Source organism: Fukomys damarensis, unplaced genomic scaffold (genome assembly GCF_012274545.1).
Source record: "Fukomys damarensis isolate Sample0158 unplaced genomic scaffold, DMR_v1.0_HiC HiC_scaffold_5, whole genome shotgun sequence".
In the NCBI taxonomy this organism is placed as follows: domain Eukaryota; kingdom Metazoa; phylum Chordata; class Mammalia; order Rodentia; family Bathyergidae; genus Fukomys; species Fukomys damarensis.
The window spans coordinates 43,375,510-43,396,497 of record NW_022900917.1 but is presented as its reverse complement, the minus strand read 5'-3'; the positions used below and the strand labels follow the sequence as shown (position 1 = coordinate 43,396,497).

Below are 20,988 nucleotides of genomic sequence, written 5' to 3'. Positions count from 1 at the left end.
GAGTTTCAAGTTCTCAGTACAGAATTAATTCTTTGAGAGTAAATTCAATAAAAAATTATTATCCTCACAAATAATTAGTTGATTCTTAGATACTCCTAGTTCATGCTGCATCTTTAGGACAGCCTTACTTCTCTCTCATGATAGCTTGTAACAAGTTCAGTGATACTTCACATACTTTTTATTTTATATAATTCTATTGGCCCTAATGCAAAGCCATTAAATAGTCTACTTATGTTTGTTGCTCTGCCAAATGAAAACTTTACAAGATATTTCAGAATGATATTGCTTGAAATAGGCAGCTGGATACAACACATCCAGCAACACAATTTCTGCTTAGCAGACACTAGATCTCCCTTAGAATATTGACTGTATCTCTAAATTACTGACAATTTTTATCTAGGACAGTAGAGATCCATGCCTCTAAGAAAAGTATAGCAGTAACAGAAATTCAATAACTGTCTTAGTCTGTTTTCTGTTGCTATAACTGAATGCTACAGACTAGGTGATTTAAAAAGAATAAAGGTTCATTTAGCATATAGATTTGGAGGCTGAGGAGTTCAAAAGCCAGCATCTGATGAAAGCCTTCCTGCTGCATCAAAGTTTGGTGGAGCATATCATGTGGTGAGACCACAAACCTGCCAACTTTGATTCCTCTTCCTATAAAGCCACTAATGCCATCGTGACAGCCACTCCCTCATGAACTCATCTAATCCTAATTACTTCCCAAAGGCCCCATTTCCACTATTAATGCATGAATTTGGGGATTGAGTTTCCAGCACATAAACTTTTGGAAAATATATTCAAATAATAGAACTAATGAGTTCTAGTAGTTATCATTTGCACATTATTTTTTCCAGATGTGCACATGTGACTGGCTGCTCACTTTCAGAGTGAGGTTGTTATCTTTTCAATTCTTCTCAACTGTAGAAGTATTTACTCTTAAATTAGTTTGAAACAGAACATACAGCTTCAGGGTTATGTGGCTAGGTCATGAAGCCAGTCTTTTAGTTTAACTCATAACTAAATTATAACTCTAATTATAGCATCCATAGATCACAATGTCTTGAATTGCAATTAGATGTGCCTACCTCACTTACCCTGAGCTGATAAAACAAGCCTGTTATGCTCTGGGCAGATACCTCTATAGGGCATCCACTAGGAAAAGAGAACATAGTCATAGGAGTCATAACTGCAGAAACAGAATCTGGGTGTGGAAAATGATGAGTTAATTAAAATCTGCCTTCAGAGATCTGCAGGCTACCTTATTTTTCACGTGCATTATTCAGATGTCTTAGCAGTTCTCAGTGCAATGTATTCTGTGAAATATATAAGATATTCAGTGTAGCTGTTTTCAGGTTTATTATGCAATATTCTGATTCATGAAAATATTCTATTAAATATAATCACTCATGTAATTACTGTGCTTAATCTACAACATACTTTAACATTTCATAGAATTCTGATTTAATCAATTATATTTGATTTAGTATAACTTAGCTGTAAATACTTTTTCTGATGCAGCTGCCTGAAATGATTATCAAGAGCTAAAGTAATATAAAACTCTCACTAACACTATCAACTTTCCAGTGTTAAGAAGAGCACATTGTAATTTGAACTATCCTTCTTTTATTTAAAAAGAGAGTAGATTATTCTGTTTCTTTTAATTGCCTATTTATAAAAATCTTATTGGGAATGCTAGAACTCAAACAATATGTGACCGTATTCGGAAATAGTTTCATTATATACATAATTAGGATCATGTTCTGTTGGAGTAGGGTGGCTCCTAATCAGCATGTCTGGTACCCTTATAAGAAACTGGCCATGTGAAGACAGAGACACAAAGGAGAATGGCACGTGAGGCCGGGCAAAGGTTAGAGTTATGCAATTGCAAGGCTAGAGATGGCTAACAAATGACTGGAAGCTAGAAAGAGACAAGGAAGGAAATCCCTACAGCTTTATAGGTAGCATGGCCCTGCTGACACCTTGATTTTGGACTTCTGGACTCTAGAATCACAAGACAATAAGTTTATATTGTTTTAGCCACTCATCTTGGGGTGCTTTATTACTTTAGCTCTAAAACACTCACAACAACTGATGGAGAATTAAAACTCAATAGAGCCAGAATCTATAAAATTACTTTTATAATAGAAGAAAAATTATCTTGCTAAAATATTTTAAAAAATGTATGTGCTCCTTTCAGTTGAAGCAAGTATTTATATATTCTTCAGCAAATATTGACATAAATGTAACACCTCTGTTCCTCATACATAGCACCTAGCAGAGTGTTTTGAAAATAAATCATCCCACTGTACATTTTGGGACTTAGCTTAAAATGATTAAAAGTAAAAGTAGCCTATAAATATTAAAATATTCACTTATAGAACTTGAGCCATAAAATGTGTACAGTGCTACTGAAATGAGAGAGTAATCATTGAAAAGAATTTGCATGAAGTTCATTAAGTCAAAATTTCATCTGAATCTATATATGGATAATAAACCATATACTCAAGTTCTTGTATTATTCAGATTCTATATTTTCTTTTGCCCTTATTTTGACTTTGAAAAAATATTCTTAGTAATTATACTATGTGACAGGCAAGGACAAATAATATAAATTTTAATTCTTAGTACTAACTTGCTAACAGCTCTTGTATAGAGTTTGGTTAAGGGTAAAATTTAATAATATAATAAAAAGTGAATCTTTAGGGCTATCTATGCATTCTTTGCTTTTTCTTTCCAAGACTCCAGAGTTGCATATTGTTTGATTGTCACAAGGGATCCAGACACAGGGAGCTAACATGACAACTACCAAACAAAGGAGAAAATTTCCAGATACCAAAAGGTTCATTAAGGGGCCAGGGATTTAGCTCAGAGGTTCCACCGCCTGCCTTGCACGCCCAAGGTCCCAAGTTCAATCCCTAGTCCCCAAAAAACAAACAAACAAACAACAACAACAAAGGGTCCATTAAAATCAGGTGAGACCAGAATCTAGTCAGGTTTTTGGAGAAGCACTTTTTCATTCTTGGAAGTCTTTATAAGCTTCCATCCTCCTAATTCTAGACATTTAGGCTTTTGCTATTCTACTGGTAGAAATTAGTATAATGCAACCCCTACCCCCTAATCATCTCTGGGTGTTTATTACTACATGGGAAAACTAGAAGTTTAAATTTTCAGATATATAGTTCCTTAGCAGGAGCAACAGTGAAACTTGTGTGAGAGATCCATCACTACAAATATGTCACTAGAACTAAACAATAAACAGATTCAGACTGGAAAAAACATACAAAACTAATTTTTCCTGATTGTTTATAATATTCTAGTCTTTGTGCTAGGCACTCCCATATAAACTTATTTAATATTTTTAAATTTTAATTTTGACATTTTTATAGAAACCATGTATGTATATATTATAAACATGAAAACATTATCTGATATTGGCATGTATGTTTCTTAATTAAAAATAAAATTTGTTAAATAACATGACAAGGCTTATATCATAAGCAATAGTCCTCTGTTCCATTCCTTCTTACTCCCAATTAATTTTCATTAGTTTAATATGTTCGAACATTTTTAGTCATTTCCATTAATATTTACTTCTCTCCCCACTTTTTCTTTTGTTTTTTTGGCACCTGGGATTGAACTCAGGACCTTGAGGGACAGGTGTGGTACCACTGAGCTAAATCCATGGCCTCATTACTTTCTTATTTCTAAATAATGTGTAGAGATATTTCTTGATTTTTTAGTTTTATAGATTATCTATTGGTTTCCTTCTGTGAAAGATGAGGACATAGCTCTCCTAATACTCCTTCCTTTCATAATACATTTTACTTCTTTCTATCCTTCTGTTATACCTATAAATAACATTGCTTTGTCTATGTAAGTATTATTTATTCTTAAGTCATACAGTATAGTAGGATTTCATTTTTTCTCTTATATAACTCATTATTTTCACATTTAAAAAACATTTTTGTTGCTTGGTTTTGTGTTTTTATTATGAATTTATCCCCAAGTTCTAAGTATAAATCACCTCTAAACATATTTAAGTTTTCTATCCATTTCACATTTATCTTTGCATTCATCTAAAGTTTCATACTGCAATTTCTCTTCTTGCTATTCTTTTTCTGCTATTTCAAGTTAATTGTACTGTAAATCTGACACAAAGTTGTTATCTAGGCCTTTTTCCTTCACCATTATCTCAAGATTCTTCTCCATGCCTGCTTCCTAGGTTGAGTTCCTTTCATTCTTGGGTCCTACAATTTTCTCTTGGTTTACCCTCATTGTATGGAGCACATTGTCCAGGAGTTTCTTGAGAGAAACTTTCATGAAAATGTTTATGTCCTAGCCTTGTATTTCATTGATAATTTTGCTGCATGTAGATTTTTTTCCCCTCAGAACTCTGAGGCATTTCTCCCTTGTCTTCAAGGGTTAGGTGTACTGTGGAGAAGTTTCATACCAGTCATGTCTTCATTCCTTCTGGAAGTTTGTAGACTCATCTCTCTATCCTGGTGTTTATGATATGTTTTGGTCAGGCAAACCCTCTAAGAGGATTTTACTTGCTTCTACCAAACGCTTGGGGGTATTACCAGTCTGGGATTAATCTGAATTAATTCATGGCTAGAACTTTATCAGACCATTTAAGTAGTCTAAATTTGGGCCATAAGCCTGTGTGAGGATGAACTAGAATTTTGTTCGAAATTCTCAGTGACAATTTCCCTCTGTTCCACTCTCTTGCCCAAAATCAAAATGGTCAGTTTTTCTAGTGGTCCCCTAGAAGTATTACGGAGATTTATTTCTAATTAACCCTTACACTGCAGAAACAGCTCTCAGGAATCCTAGAGCTCATTGGCATGTGTATCTCCTAATTAACATATTATACTTTCCTACAAGGAATAGTTCTGGGCTTTCGTCTCTGGCCCCATTTCTCAAAATGCTGTGAAAAGAAGTTGGTACTTCAGGATTAATAGTGAACCACTTATTTTTCTAGGTTCCCATCTTCACTCAATTCCTGGCCTGAGATTTTACTTTCTTGTTTGAAGATTTAAGATGATTAAAAGAATTGCATTTTGTCTAGAAGCTATAGTTATTTCCAGGAGTATAGATATCTGTTCTTTCATCTTGCTGGAAATGCAAGTCTATGTAAACTTTCTAAGCCTCAGTTTCCTCTTTTGAAATATGTATTGTGAGGAATAAGTGAGATTGTTAGTGTAAAGCTCCTGTGTCTGACACTTCAATATTTACCTTTTTAAAAAGAAGCAGAGTTCTTGGAATCTAAACATAAGTTACTCTATTTTGCTGTATTTTTATTGGTATATGGTACCATTAAGACTATGGGATAAAAGGTCAGGATTTAGCTCAGTGGTTACGCTGCCTGCCTTGCAAGTGCAAGGACCCAAGTTCGATCCCCAGTACAACCATCCCCCCTCAAAAAAAACAATGGGATGAAGATGTGAATAATCTGAGGTCTTGAAAAATTGTATGTTTATCATAATAAGAAATATAGTTTGTGTTTTCCATTTCAAAAATTTCCATTTACAATGAGAACCATGTAATTAAACATTTCTAGTAGCCTAGATTTTAACTGAAGGCTGTGTACTTTTCTTGAGACAAAGGAATTTGAAAACATCCCTTTCTCTGTAATCAACTAAGACTCAAAAGGGATGTAAAATGCATGCTTTTTCTTATAACAAACTAGGCTATGCCCTAAATTATACTGTTTTATGGTTGTTGGAAAGTGTCATATTGCATGAGATGATCTTTTTAAACTTTATAGATATGTTTACTCTAAGTAGTTGCCCTTCTCTTTAAAACAAATTTCTACTTGGTGCTGAACAGCCTTTGGTCAGAATCTCTCTGGGGGCTGACCTGACTCAGGGGCACTTCTTTAGCAGGTGCATTGTGATATTCTTCACAGCCAGCATGGTCTCTGTACAGGTGGGTCTGATGAGCACCTCTGGGAGTAAAAATCCAAAATGCCCAGTGTCACGTAGTTCAAAAGCAAATGCATAGGGTATTCCATTTTTGTAAGCCCAATCCATTGAGCTACCGGAACTTACATCTAAAAGTAAAAAATAAATAAATAAAATTATTTAGCCTCATTAACGAACTTGCATAATTTTCAAAATATGTATGTATAGTGGTTGCTTACTAAGTTATACAAAATCCTTCCAATGAAATAATATTCAACAAGAGTAATGTGGTTCTTTGGCTTCTACCATCTTTGAAGATCTAGTCTATGTATTAGTGCTTTGCCAGTATGGTAACATTAAAATTTCTCAACCTCAGGTTCAAAAATATTTATCTTCACATTTACTTTATTTAACAATAAACAACTTATACTGCAGATGTTTTAAAATATTATTTCAGTTCTTATCATTCAGTTTTTTTCTACTTTCAGGTCTAGAATATTGAAATTTTGTTCCCAGAAAATTATCTTATTTTTTTATATCTCCTCCATTTTTTTACTCCTACCCTTAATGTTTTTTGCTTTTACTTAAGCTTGTAGTTTCCAGATTCCTCCTGGTCTCTTGTGGTCTTATTTGATTCTCCATTTGGAGAATCTTTGTTCCTGCCATATACCTTTGGTTCCAAATTTTTTTTTTCTTATTTCTTCTTGATAATTCAGAAGAGAATCTCTCTATATTTTTAAAAAGGTATAATCTTAAACCATTTTCAGTCTGGATTTTGCCTCTACATTTCTATTTTACTTTGTTCTTAAAGGTAACCAGTGATCAAAGACCTAATCTCATTTTTTTAGTTTTTGTTTATTTGTGTTTGTTTTTTTCTCCTCAGACCCTACTTGCAGCCTCTCTATAGCACTAAACATAGCTGACAATCCATTCTGGCAACTCTTTCTTGGTGCCTGTAACCTCAAATGGTCCAGTTTTTTTGCATAGAACTTCAAAGCATAGACACTAACTATAGACTGCCACCAGCCTTGTACAGAATCTTACCAACTACTGCAGAACTTCTCTGTGCCTCAGTCTCCCTTTTTGTAAGAGAAGGTTATCCGAATACTTGTTGAAACTTAAATGAAATGATAAATCAATTTATTATGATATGTTTTCTATTTTTTACTTTACATCTTTATACTTCCAAATACCTAGTATGTAGTTTTTAGTATAACAAGCTCTGTTTAAATGAATAAATGATTTATAGAAAAATCATGGCATACTTTTTCCATGAAATGTATATTATCCAGTTTGAAACACTATTATTAAACTTCTAGAGCATGTTTATTTACTCACACAAAATAACTTTTTATATATTTTTCTAGCACAAGTTAGGATGGAATCATTATGTGAAGATGACAAAAAATTACTCTGCTCTTTCTCAGACTCCTTTTGCTTTAATTAAGGACAGAGATAGGCTGTGGCTTCACTGTCAGTCTGGTTAGAGTACACTGGAATTATAAATAGTAGTCATAGTAGCCAGAGTCAGAGATAATATGTACCAATAGTTACATCAGGGTGATATGACAGCTTCATTTCTATGGTAACAGATTTTTCTTAGTAAATAGTACTATGATTATGCCTTTATACAAAGCTAAAAGGTAAACTATAAGATTTTTTAAAATTAGTGTTGTAAAATTGTGAATATATGATTGTGTGGTACCTGTTGGTAATGTAATTAAAAAAAACTACAATGTTCTTAAAGCTGAAGAAAGTGAGGGGTAAGATGCAGGTAGATAAAAGAAATCAAGGAGAAATCTGCTATTTTTTGAGAAACAAAATCAGATGCTATTACCTATACATACCCATATAGCCTATGTACTTAGTATCATATTTATACAGAGAGACCTTCAGATATACAAGGCTCCTAACTAAATTTTGCCAGTTATTCTGTCAATACATTTTGGAATTTGAAAGGCCATGAGAAATGATGTAATCCAATTCTTCATGGTATACTTATGGGAACTGAAGCTCAGAATTAATAAATAGGTTAGCCAGGAAGACACACCTGGCAGATTTTAGACTATACATCTTATGGTTCTTTGTCCAAGTTCTTTCCATATAACCAGTAGGCTTTTGTTTCACATAAAAGAAGAAATACTTTAAAATCATCCTGGAGAAATCGGCTGAAGATTCATGTAAGAAATAGCTTCTCATAAGAATAGTGGAGGAAAAGAATAAGAGGGAAGCTGTTGCAGAGTTGAAATATTTACTTCATTATCTTCTCAAGGCCCATTTCTACCCTTACAGTAGTTACAATTGCCTAAGGAGACCATTTTGGTACTTTCTACTCTCATAAGATCTTAATTCGATTTGCAGTCATTATCATATGCTTAGCATAGCCTCTTAGAATTTTTAAAATTAGTATAGTGATTTCTGTCAGGCTATGTAAAACTAACCAGATATGAGCTCCTTCCATCTTCCTTGGCTAAATTGATAGTTACAAACATCACGTTAATGAGAACACTCTTTTTGAAAGGGAAGTCATGATATGGTATATTGGTTGAAGAGAGATGATTCTAACACAATGTACACAGGAAACTTACACAATGTTCTTGAGGCAGGTCCATGTTTGTACTTTACTCCATATACTGACCTAAGTGCTTTCACAGCTTTATAAGCTGCAGATTCCTGGAAGTAAAAATGGATAAACTATATCACTTGTATTGTTGCATTGCATTTTTTCCATTAAGTTTATTGGTACATTTTAGGTACATAATACAATTACATTCATCATTATGATCTTGTACCTTTACATGATGTATCTTGGTTCTTATTTTTTCCCCATTCTCCTCTCCTCCCTTTACCCCCTACATCCTTCCCTATTTACAAAGACTTTGTTTCCCTGTTTTTCCTTTTCTCACATTTTTTTCTTTTCCATTCGTTCCTTCCTCCATCCCTCCCACTTCCTCTACTGTTGCACTGAAATTTTAAGAAACACTCATGAGTGCCCTATTGGTCATCAACCCAGAGAATACAATGGGCGCATTAGTTAACAGCTGTACATAAAAATAATATTGATGATGATGATGACGATGACGAACTCATGTGACATAACATTTTGCAACATATTTTAGAACACATCATTTCATTGTCACAACAAATTAGTGATCAATAATATTTCTATTTTACAGATGAGAAAAGGAAGGATTGTGAGGTTAAATGGGGTTAAACAGCAAAGAATGGTTGAGCTAGCATGAATATATGTATTTTCTGGAACTGATTTAGTGTTCTGTCTTATTTAGGTTGGGGGCACCTATTTCTATATATGATAAAATATTTGACAGAGCAGGGACAATGTCAGTCTCCCTCACAGCTCATATCCAGTCCTTAGCAATACGCCTGTGTATAAAAGATGCTTAATCAATATTTCTAATAAGCACAAGTCTGCAAGAGTATTTTGACAATCATATTGATCCTTAAGTATTTTTCAGTGAACATATACAAGGTACTTAAAACATATTTGGATCAATTAAGAAACCATCAAGAATGAATATCTTCTATAATGTTATCTGTTTATCCCTAATGGAAATGAGAACATCAATTTCAGGATGCTTCACGACTCTAAGGTTATATATGCCTCTCATGGAGCTAAGTTAGGTACTGCTAAGATGCAGAAATTCTAAGATGGAACCCTTCCTGTCAGCGCCAGAATCAGGAAAAATAACACAATCCAATTCCTAAAAGGTTGATATCCTAACACGAACTTCGATGATGTTGTCCTTTAAAATATTTAAAACATTTTCATTTGATTGTTTAAACATTTTTATTTTTTTTCTTTTTATTGAGTTCATTGGTACACTTTAGGCATACAGCACAGCTACATTCATTATTGGGATCTTGTACCTTTACGTGACATGTCTTGGTTCTCATTTTTTACCCTTGTCCCTGACCTCCCTTCACCCCCTGCTTCCCTCCCCATTTACAAACACTTTATTTCCATTTTTTCATTTTCTCCTATTTTTTTCTTTTCCATTATTCCCTTTCCCCTACCCTTCCCACTTAAAAACATTTTCAAGTGATGTAAAAGCACTAGTTCCAAAAGTAGTGAGAATAGTATTGTATGACAAGTGAGAGGAAAAGAACTATATTGAAACCAGTATACAACTCTCCCATTTCAGTTCTCCTATGAATAATTTAATACTTTAATTGAAGCATTCTGGACAACATGGTAGTGTGTGCTGGACTAAGTTTCAAGTTGCTGTTCTCATTCAGCTCAGGGAAGCATAAGGCAGCATTTGCAATAAATGCAATCCTTGGTGGATATTCAGGGCCCAGTATCCAAGAGCTGGTGAACTGTTTTATTATTGATCTCACTGATTATGACATTTGTCTCTCAGAAGCGAACAGAAAAGAAATGTAAGCACCATAATGAGCTATCTTTATGGAGAATGAAGATTTTAACATCTTCTCCAGTTGTCTTAGCAGTACTACATGGCAAGGACAGATATTTCTACATTTAGACAATTACTGCATTCTGCTGGTCAGGAGAATTTTGTTTCTTACTATGAGGATGACTAAATCCATTAAAAAACCTATTATGAATAAAAAGGGGGATGTTTGACTATTTAAACAAAACTTGTGTATAGTTTTAACATTATGAGGTCAAAGCATTTGACTATAGGTGCATGTTAATATGGGATTTAGATGTGAACTGTCTACAAAATAGTGGAAATTTCATAACTTTCCCCAAGAATTATTTTTCAAGGTGGCATAGTTAGACTCCTATTTGTAAGACTTAGGTGACTCCTCTTTCCTGTACTGTTTCCTCTTTTCAATTGTTCAAAAGGACTCTGGCATTATTTATTGGTCTTCAGCTAATTAAGGAGCATATTTTTATTTAAATATTAGTATATCAAAAGCAGCTTAATGAATTACTTAAAAATGTCATCAGAAACATGGACTTTTACATACCAATGAAAGGTTTTTGAAATAGTTTTAATAGATTTTCATGGTTTCTGGCTAACATTCAGGAATCACCTAGGTTTTGAGAATTTTTAATCTTAGCTTTAGTGATTTCGCTTATGCTTAACCTACTTGAGATTTTCTCAACAGTGGCACTATTGATTTTTAGACTAAATAGTACTTTGTTGTGGGGGCTGTCCTGTGCATTATAGGATGTCTAGCAATATTCTTTGCCTCTATCCACAAATACCAGTTGCTAATTGTGACAATCAAAAATATCATAGCTGGGTATGCGGGTACATGCTTATAATCTGAGATCTCTGGGGAGCTGAGATAGGGAGCTTGCAAGTTTGAGTATAGTTCAAGCACAACCTGTGTAACGGCAATTTAGAAAGCCCCTGTCTCATGATAAGAAAAAGGAGGGGTCCTAGGGATGCAGCTCAGTACACAGGGCTTGGGTTTCATCTCCAGGATATCCAAAAAACAAAACAAGTACCAAAGCCAACCAACCAACTAAACAAACCCAAACAAAACTCCAGATATCAGAAGGCAAATCTCTCCTTGGTTTTAAACCCTTCATCTACCTTTATGTCACATTATTTAAACCAAGACAGAAGAAAACAGGCTGAACTTATCATCAGAAGATAAATCCAAAATATGGAGAACATTCCAATATGATAGTTTTAATGTATAGCATATAGCATATTTCTCATAATCTTTTATAAGAATATGAATAGATACTATGCCTAAAAGGGTTTAAGGGTTGCCTATAGAAATATGATAGAGGTAGTTTAGGGTATTGGGTCAATTAAAACCCCAGGTGCAGCAGCAGCAACAACAAAAAGAAAGCCTATTTAATCCACAGAGAAACTGAAGAATAGCAATATAGAATACACCATCTTTATAGTATTTCTAAAGAGAGAGATAATTTGCTCAGAATTCTTGGAATTCCAAGAAGAAAGTCCCTTCCAGACAGGATAAAAGCCTTCCCCAGTTCTTTTGTGGCTTCCTCATGTCTGCTATTCCTTCTAGTTCTTGGTCTTTAGATCAGGAATTCCTGAAAACACAAAGCAGTTAGTGCAGGATCTGGGGTTCAAGGAAGAAGAAAAGTTTTATAAAACTTTTTATTCTAGTATAATAAAAAATAAGTGCTTGGTCTTTGTTTCCAATTCTCATACACAGTTCCTAAAACCCTTGGAACCTCCAGAATGTCTTTTGTATGTTAATGAGATGACTGGTAGCTTCTGGGTGAGGCCTAATACTAGAAAGACCAAACCATGTGATCTGGCGACCAGAAATTTCAGCCCCATCCTTTAGCCTCTGAAGGAGGGCAGAGGGGCCAGATATTGCATTTATCACCAATAGCTAATGATTAAGTCAACTGTGCCAATATAATGAAAGTTCCATAAAAATCCCCTAAAAATGGGATTTGGAGAACTTCTGGGTTGGTGAATACATCTAAGTGCTGGGAAGGTGGTATAAATGGAGAAGGCACAGAAATTCTGAAGTCTCTGGCCTCTGCCCTATACCTGATTTATGTGCTTTATAATCAACTGGCAACAGTAAAGCATTTTCATACTCTCTGTGAGTTGTAATAAATTACTGAAATTGAGGAGAAGGTGGTGGAAACCTAGAATCCCTCCACAGCAGTTGATGCTCAAGTAGGAAAGCGTTAGAGGATTGAGACCTTAACCTGTGGAGTTAGTCACTAGATAGACACCCAGTAGGTGTCTGAGAAGTGATGCTGGAAAAGAAACCACACATGTGGTGTCAGAAGTTAGAAAGAAACTTTCAAATATTCACAGAGAAGAGTAGAAGAATTTTAAGTTTACAGCTCAACAAATGATTGCAAAATGCATATATTCTTGTAACTATTATCCAGGTCAAGAGATAGAACAGCAGCAACAACCCAGAAACTTCTTTGTTCCTCCTTCCAATCACTGCCTCCCTTCCCTTCCCCCAAAGGCAATTGCTATCCTGACTTCTAACACTATTTATTAATTTTTCTTGGTCTTGAACTTTATAGGCCTTTAGACGCTATGGGCTCTGAAATGAACTTGCTTAACAATGAATTATACCCTTTAGGGAGCAGGTTGTGGGGTTTTTGTGATAAGGAAAAAAAGCTCTTCTGCATTTTCTGCTCATTTTCAAGTAATCTTATGCCTGAAAAATCTATTCATTCTTAGTACTAATTTTTCAGATCCATGTCCAGAGGCTTAGTAGCATTAAGCAAATAGCACTTATATATTAAACTTGCTTTTTAATTAATGAGAGTGAGACTATAATTTATGAACAATTATTGACCCAATAAAGTTAATTACATCCCAGCATATGTGACCTAAGCTGTAATATTAATCAAATCCACCCTGACCTTTGCTATATAACCTGTGGTAGAAATGCAAATAGGCTTTAAATGATTGCATTTGAAAAGTAGTATCTCTGAAGCTAGAGATAGGGCTAAATCCTTCTGGGTTTTAGTTTTTAACCTGAAAAATGGGGATAAAATATGAATAATAAAGTAGTATAAAATGAAAAGTTATGAATAAATGAGTTAATATATAAAATTACAAAGAATGGCCAGGCATTTAACTCAGTGGTTCTGGTACCTGAGTTTGATCACCGGTACAAAAAAAAAAAAAAAAAAAGAAGAATAAAGTTAGTATGTAAAATTACACAGAATAAATAAGTTAAAATATATATTACCTATTTGAGTAAATATGTATTTGCTATTATCACTAACACTTAGAATCATATCAGCATCAGAATGAAACCATAGGTTCAAATACTTACCACACAGCTAAAATTGGGAATTGTTGCATATTTATAAGAATAGGGATACAGCAACATCTGAGCATATGCATGAAAAGAGAGGTATGCCTTAATGTGCTTTCTGTGTTTTCGGAGGAAGTTAGCTACAGCTTTGACCTCTGGCTCAGATTCTGGAAAAGGGCCACAGTAGGTATCATCACAAGGGTGCATAGAAGCTCCTTCATCTGCAAATCAGAAAATAAATTGGGATGGGTAGTAGGAAGGGAAGACACAAGAAACACAAATTAGCATTGCTAAATTATGTTTTTAAAATTTCTGCAGATCTTTTATATTATAAGCAATTCATTTAATTTCTCATTTATGTAAATCAATAATGAAAAATTTGAGGTGATTCTAGCCCCTATGTACAATAATGGGTCTGGAAGGAAACCAGGTTCTGATTGTTTAAACCTGCAATAACCATTTTAAAGGAACGACTCTCATTTGTCAGTTCTTTTGCTGGAAAAATGACATAATCCCCTAAAGCAGGTTTGGCCTTCCATTTATATGCATTACAACACCTGTACTTTCTTTTCATAACATTCAACATGCTTTTAATGATTTACTCATTCGACCAATGTTTACACTATTCTGGGTGCCTGGAGTACACTAGTTCTATTTCTTAATATAATCTACATTCCTTTTTGTGTATGTTTTTATTTTATTGGTACATTTTAGATATTCATATTGATAACATTCATCATAGGGAATTTGTATCTATACATAATATATCTTGCTTTTTCTTTTTTTTCCCATTTTCCCCCTCCCTTCTATCCTTCTTTTCCTTGTTATTTACAAAAGCTTTGTTTCCATTATTTCCTTCTGTTGTGTTTTTTTTCTTGTCTCTTCTTTTCTTCATCCCTTTCTCCTCCCTTGTTTTCCTTCATCTGGATTCTTTGTTCTTTGTTGAATTCTAATGCTCTATGAAGGAAGGCCCTGTGTCTTTCTTGCTGGATACCTAATAACTAGAAAAACAGTATAGCAAATAGTCTACAAATATTTTTGTAGGCTATACTTCCATAAAAGTGTCTGACAAGATATAAATATTGACATACTAAGAACATAAGGGCAGCCAGAAATAATTCTGTTGGACTGTGCCTAACCAATTTCCATTACAGTATTTTTACAGCAATATTCAAAATGATTTATAAAACCCAAGAGACTTCCTCAGTTATCTCTTTAGTCAGTTAAAGTTTAGCTTAAAACAATCTTCGAAACTAAATTTTAATAATTTTGAATAAAAAAGCACATCAAACAGGCTGTTTATTAAGAGGCTACGATGGTAGGAGGAAGAATCACTATAATAATCACAAAGGGCCAGGGATTTAGCTCAGTGGTTTGGCCACCTTCCTCACAAACTCAAGATCCCAAGTTTGATCCCTGAAACAAAACAAAACAAAAAAACAAAACAAAACAAAAAACCAAAAAAAAAAAAATCACAAAGTATTACCATTCTAAGAAATTTTGGAAGTGATTTAATTTTCCATAGTTATTTGCCATTCAGGGCTATCACTATTCCTTACCTATCTTGAGAAAATAATAACTTGCTTCGTAAGCTAATGGAAAGTTTTGGTGGATTTGTAGGATAGTCCAATTTTATTAAATATGAAAATAACATAAGACAATCAGGCTAAATCTTGAGGACATTAAATGTAGATCATGTGATTAGATAAACAGGATCGAGATAGGAGTAACTCTCTTTTAAATCTCATTCTGGAGATGTCCTGGAAGCAAGTGGGATATAAATGAAACTCAGAACATAATGTTAAAACTATAGCTGATACTCTGAAGGAAATTGGAAAAATAAAGAGATAGCTGTGAAACACTAATATTAAGCACTGGAAAGATGAAAACAAACTGAACAATTAATTTCAGAGGGAGCAGAATTAATGTGCCAGAGAACACAAGAAATTATTATAATACTGATAAATATTCTCAAGGATAGATAAAACACTACAAACAAACAACGACATGAAGTTACATGTTAAAAGCCAATCAGATGTAGAAATAAAAAGCTTACTTCATGGGTTGAATAAATATAGTTGATGAGTGAATTAATGAGATGGAGCAGAGTTTTAAATATCCACAGATGGCAACAAAAACAGTTAAGAGAAAAATGAGAGTATGAAAATTAGAATAAGTATCAATATATGATTTATAGAGGCTTTAGAAGGACAGAAAAAAAGAGAAATATTTGAAGAACTAATAATTAAAATTTCTCTTTGAGGTATCTCCATATTGATTTCCATAGTGGTTACACCAGTCTGCACTCCCACCAACAATGGAGAAGGGTTCCTTTCTCCCCACAACTCCGCCAACATTTGCTATTGTGTGATTTCTTGATAGCAGCCATTCTTTGTGGGGTGAGGTGGAATCTCAGTATTGTTTTCATCTGCATCTCTCAAATGACCAGTGATGTGGAACATTTTTTCATATATTTACTTGCTGCTTTTACTTCTTTGTCTGAGAAATGTCTGTTCATTTCAGATGCCCATTTTCGAATCAGGTCTTTATATGGGGGGGGTGATTGTTTTGAGTTTTTCTAGATATTCTAGATAATAGTCCTTTTTCTGAGGAGCAGCTGGTAACATTTTTTCCCACATTGTAGGTTGTCTCTTAGTTCTGTTGATGGTTTTTTTTGCAGTGCAGAAGCTTTTTAATAAAATGAGATCCCAGTTGTTGATTCTTTGTTAGTTCCTGTGCTACTGAGGATTTCTTCATAAAGTCTTTTCCTATACCAATGTCTTCAACAGTTCTGCCTAACTTATCTTCCAGCAAGTTTAGTTTTCCTGTTTCAATATTTATGTCTTTAATCCACTTGGATTTTAATTTAGTGCATGGTGAAAAATAAGGATCTAGTTTTAATCTTTGACAGGTTGAGATCCAGTTTTTCCAACACCATCTATTAAGGAGTCTATCTTTCCTCCACTGAGGATGGTCAACTCCTTTGTTAAAGATGACTTAGCTGAGTACAACTGGAATTGTTTTTTATGTCTTCCAATCTGTTCCACTGATCCTCAGGTCTGTTTCTTTGCTAGTACCATGCTGTTTTTTTTTTTTTTTTTTTTTTTTTTTTTTTTATCACAGTGGCTTTGTAGTATAATTTCAAATTGGGAATCGTCATACCTGCTACCATGTCTCTGTTGCCTAGGATGGCTTTTGGTGTTCTAGGTCTCTTCTGGTTGCAAATGAATTTTTGGATTATTTTTTCTAGTTCTGTGAAATATTGTGATTCATCTCTTGGAAGACAGGAGGCCCAGAGAAAGAACACAGAGGAAGAGGCCAGAGCCATGATATATATCCCTTGGTCAACCCCAATCACCCAGTCCTTAAACTAGCTCCACCTCCTAAATTTCTATTACCTCTCAATAGTGCAATCAAAGTATGACCTTATCAATGGATTGGGATGCCCTGGTGATCTAATCACCTCCCAAAAGGTCATCAGTTGGTAACCAAGCCTTTATTTAGTACATGGCCTTGGGGGATGTTTTAGATCCAAACCATAATACCCTAAAATTCTTGTTCAAAAGGCAAGTGTAATTTCCAAGACAGACTTGACATTTCAATAAAGAGGGTGTGATGTGCATGTAAAATGAAGAAAGAAGTGTATTTTATTTTATAGTGACAAAGTACCTGGACAATTTTGCTATAGAAATATTAGGGAATGGTAGGGAAAAAAGAGATATATACACTGGGAAAAATGAATTGGGAAGAACAGAGGAGAAGGTAGGGTGGATAGATCATGAATATCTTTCAGGAAGCTTGGTCTACAAGGGGAGGAAAGATATAAAGACAGACAATGGTAATCTTGGGGATCAGTGAAAGGTATTGTCATTATTGATAAGACAAACATTTCTGTAGAAACAATATGGGAAAAAGCAAAGAGGAAGAAGAAGACTGAAACTCTGATAAGAGAAAGTTCTAGAAAGGATGTGAATGAGTGGATCTGACAACTAGGTAGAGTAATAGGTCTTGAATTGTAGATGAGATTTGTTTGTTTGTTTTTTTTCATACTGGTGATGGAACTTGAAACCTTGAGCTTGCGAGGCAGGTGGTGGCACCATTGAGCTAAATCCCTGGCCCGAGATTTCTGATTTTTTTGTTTCCGCCCAATGTTTTTGATTGATATCATATCAGGAAGAAACTTTTAAGTATGCTTTCCTTAATATGTAATTTCCTATAAATTGTAATTTATATATTTATTCTTGGGCTAATATATGAGACACAAAAGTTTAGGGAATGGCTAGTGATGAATTAAACAATGATTAAAATATTAAAAAAAAGTTTTTCTCCAGTACTGGGGATCAAACTCTGTCCTTGCCCTTGAGAGGCAGGTCGTGGAGCCACTGAGCTAAATCCCCAGCCCAAAATATTTTAAAATTTTATTAGTCATACAGAAAGATGTAATTCTCTTAAGGATGAGATCAATGAAATCTAAGGTAAGTACTTTAGCTATATACAGGTATTATTTTTCCTAAACAAATTGAAAATGTAAATTATGATATAAAAGAACGTGAGCACAATAAATTCTTAGTTGATCTCCCAAATGAAATATTCATACAAAATTATGTATACCAAAATCTATAGTCTTTCTGGATGACAAATTATTTATTTTTCTTTTTATTATAGCTTTAAAATTTCTCATAAATGAATTCCAAATGCCATTAACATTTTTAAAAAAGATGTTGTCCCTTTCAGATTTTCATTTTTGGGGTCCACAGTGTAGCTCAGTAGTAAAAATTTTCCCTAGCATGTGGTATGTCTTGGCCTGGACCCTAGCATGGATTTTTTTCCTTTTTCCTTGTATTTCCCACTGTTCAAATTACCTGTGAGCAACACATATTAACAAGTGGAAGAAGGTGTCAATGTAGTTTTCAAAGCTGGGTGTGGTGGTACATTCCTGTAATCCTAGCCCTCAAGAGGCTGAAGCAAGAGGATCACTAGCCTGGGCTACATAGTGAGTTCAAAGCCAGTTTGAACTACATAGCAACAATATATTACTGTCTCAAAGCATTATACAATTATACATATACAGGAGCTATGTTGTTTTGGTCACAAAACAATTATAATCATGTAGTGTTTTACCTCTTGCTTTTTCCTTCAATTATATTGCATGGTACAGCTTCTGCATTAATTTACACTCATCCTATTATAATTGTAACATGAGTTAGTCTCTTGTCTATTACTGGGAGTTATACTTATTTCTCTTTCTTTCCTTTCTTCTGCCATGATGAACAATGCAATACAGCAAGAGGATACATTACAACCAACTTGATATAATTACTGCAATGAGAAAGAACATTTCCATAGGACACCAGATTGAAAAATAAATTCACATGATTTAAAATTTTAAATTTAAAAAAAGATTGTTTTTAATTCTCACAGAGCATTTTGTAGGATTGCCTGCTAAGATTGTAAAGAGTGCCATTTCTTCTTAATCCCTATCAATAATCACCTGCAAATATATCACCTTTTGATTTTTGCCAGTTTGACAGTAAAAATTTAATTTTCTTTCCATACTGCAAAGGTGTTTGCATTCATGTATAGTTTAGACTGAATTCTTCTCTGAATTGTTTAATGATGTTCTTAGCTCACTTTATTTTCTCTTGGGACCTTTATCATTTTCCTAATTATGAATAAAAGTGTCTTGTACGGATTGCTATCTGCACTGCATTTTCTCCTCAAAACTATAATTTTATCATTTTAGATATTTACCTTTTTTTTTTTGGTACCAGGGATCAAATTCAGGACCTTGAGGTTGTGAGGCAGGTGGTGGGACCACCGAGCTAAATCCCTGGCTCAATATTTAACTTTTTATGTAATCACCACATCTTTTCCTTTTAAGTGGCTCTTGGGTTTCTTGTGTTAGTTGAGAAAGTTTGCCCTATCATAAAGAAAAGTGGTGTTTTCCAGATTTTTCTTCTAGGAATTTATTGCTTAATTTTTTCCAAATCTCTAATCCTTCTGGATTAAAAAAAAAAAAGATTATACATTGGTTTTTCTGGATGGACAACCATTCTGTCGGCATATTTATTAAATATCCTATAATTTTCCCACTGAGAAAAATTACCACCTGCATCATATATTCAGGCCTGCTGTATTTATGGATCTATTATTGGATTCTCTGTTCTGTTCTGCTCATCTGGTTGTCTCTATCCATACTGTTACTCTATGAATCTGTGACAGCATTTTTAAAAGTATGTTTTAGTACCAGCCAAGACAAGATCCTTGCTCTATTTTTCTTTCTGCCTGTTTGTTTTTCCATAGAAGCTTCATGATACTTTAATTCAATTCCTAAAAGTAAAAAAAAAAATCATTGAGATTCTAATTGAAATGGTATTTAATTTATATTGATTTGGGGAGCATTTTATTGTACTGTATTGAGTCAACAAATCTGAGGATAGGCTATACCATTCCATTTGTTAAGATTGTGCTTTAAATTCTTCCATTATATTTTATCATTTTATTTATTTTTATTGTTGCTCTTGTCATTACTGTGAATGGATTACAGTTTTTTAAAAATGGTCTTTTCAGCATGGTGTGCTGAAGCTACTTCCTGAGATCATCAGTGTTTCTTGCATCTTTTCACTTGCTGTCTTTCACTTCTGCCCCTTATCTTTATACTTTATTTTGGAGGTTTATATACTACAAAGTAAGACCCACTGAAGGTATTTTTGTAGGCAATGCTCTAATATATTCTTACTTCATATTTGGGATAAGAAGTTGACGTTTCCTTAGAAAATCAGATACTCTTCTAAATAACCACTCTAAATTCCTAATGATACATTGCTTGCCTTGTTCAAAGCATCAAAGAAGACAATAACAAAAATAAATATTCTCATTTTTCATCTTATCTGTTGATTGAAACTATTTTGAAAGCCACTTCTGATTTTCAAAGAGCCTAGAGACTTCCTTGTTTTTCAATGTACAAAGGGTAGGAATTGCTTCCTCTTATCTATTATAAGGGAAGAAAAATAGAATTATTGAGTTTTTCTTCAAGATTGAATAGCAAGGAGGATAACTCTTTGGTATTGAAAACAGAGCAAGTGCTATTCTTTGTTTTTGGAATGGAAAACAAAGTTACAGGGGAAGATGTGGGTGGTGATGCATCTTGCCTTGTGTCCACTGGCTGTGTAGTCACAATGCTTTTCTCAACTTGAAGCTACTTGCCTTAGCCACAGCATCCTCACTATATTCAGTCAATGTCAACCTTCTCTAGGTAGGCTCGGAGTTTTTAAAAACATCTTATATGAGCCCAGGCTGTGCAGTACAAGTCTAACATATTGTAGGAAGAGTAGAAGAACAAAGAATATGGAAGAGTTGTAGA

General features: G+C 34.0%; 1 protein-coding gene across 2 annotated transcripts in view; it reads right to left on the bottom strand.

Moving 5' to 3' along the window:
- Cpa6 (carboxypeptidase A6) overlaps window positions 1-20,988 on the bottom strand; it is a 341,537-nt gene that overhangs the window by 3,374 nt on the left and 317,175 nt on the right. Inside the window, exons 9-11 of one of the 2 annotated variants that reach the window (XM_010611478.2) lie at window positions 13,644-13,846; window positions 8,495-8,579; window positions 5,863-6,055 (exon numbers count right to left, since the gene is read on the bottom strand). In XM_010611478.2, the coding sequence (XP_010609780.1) occupies window positions 5,868-6,055; window positions 8,495-8,579; window positions 13,644-13,846 (476 nt within the window). In that variant the 3' untranslated portion in view covers window positions 5,863-5,867. Of the gene's footprint in view, window positions 1-4,900; window positions 6,056-8,494; window positions 8,580-13,643; window positions 13,847-20,988 lie in introns of those variants that run through there. The other variant, XM_010611477.1, reaches the window with a different exon arrangement.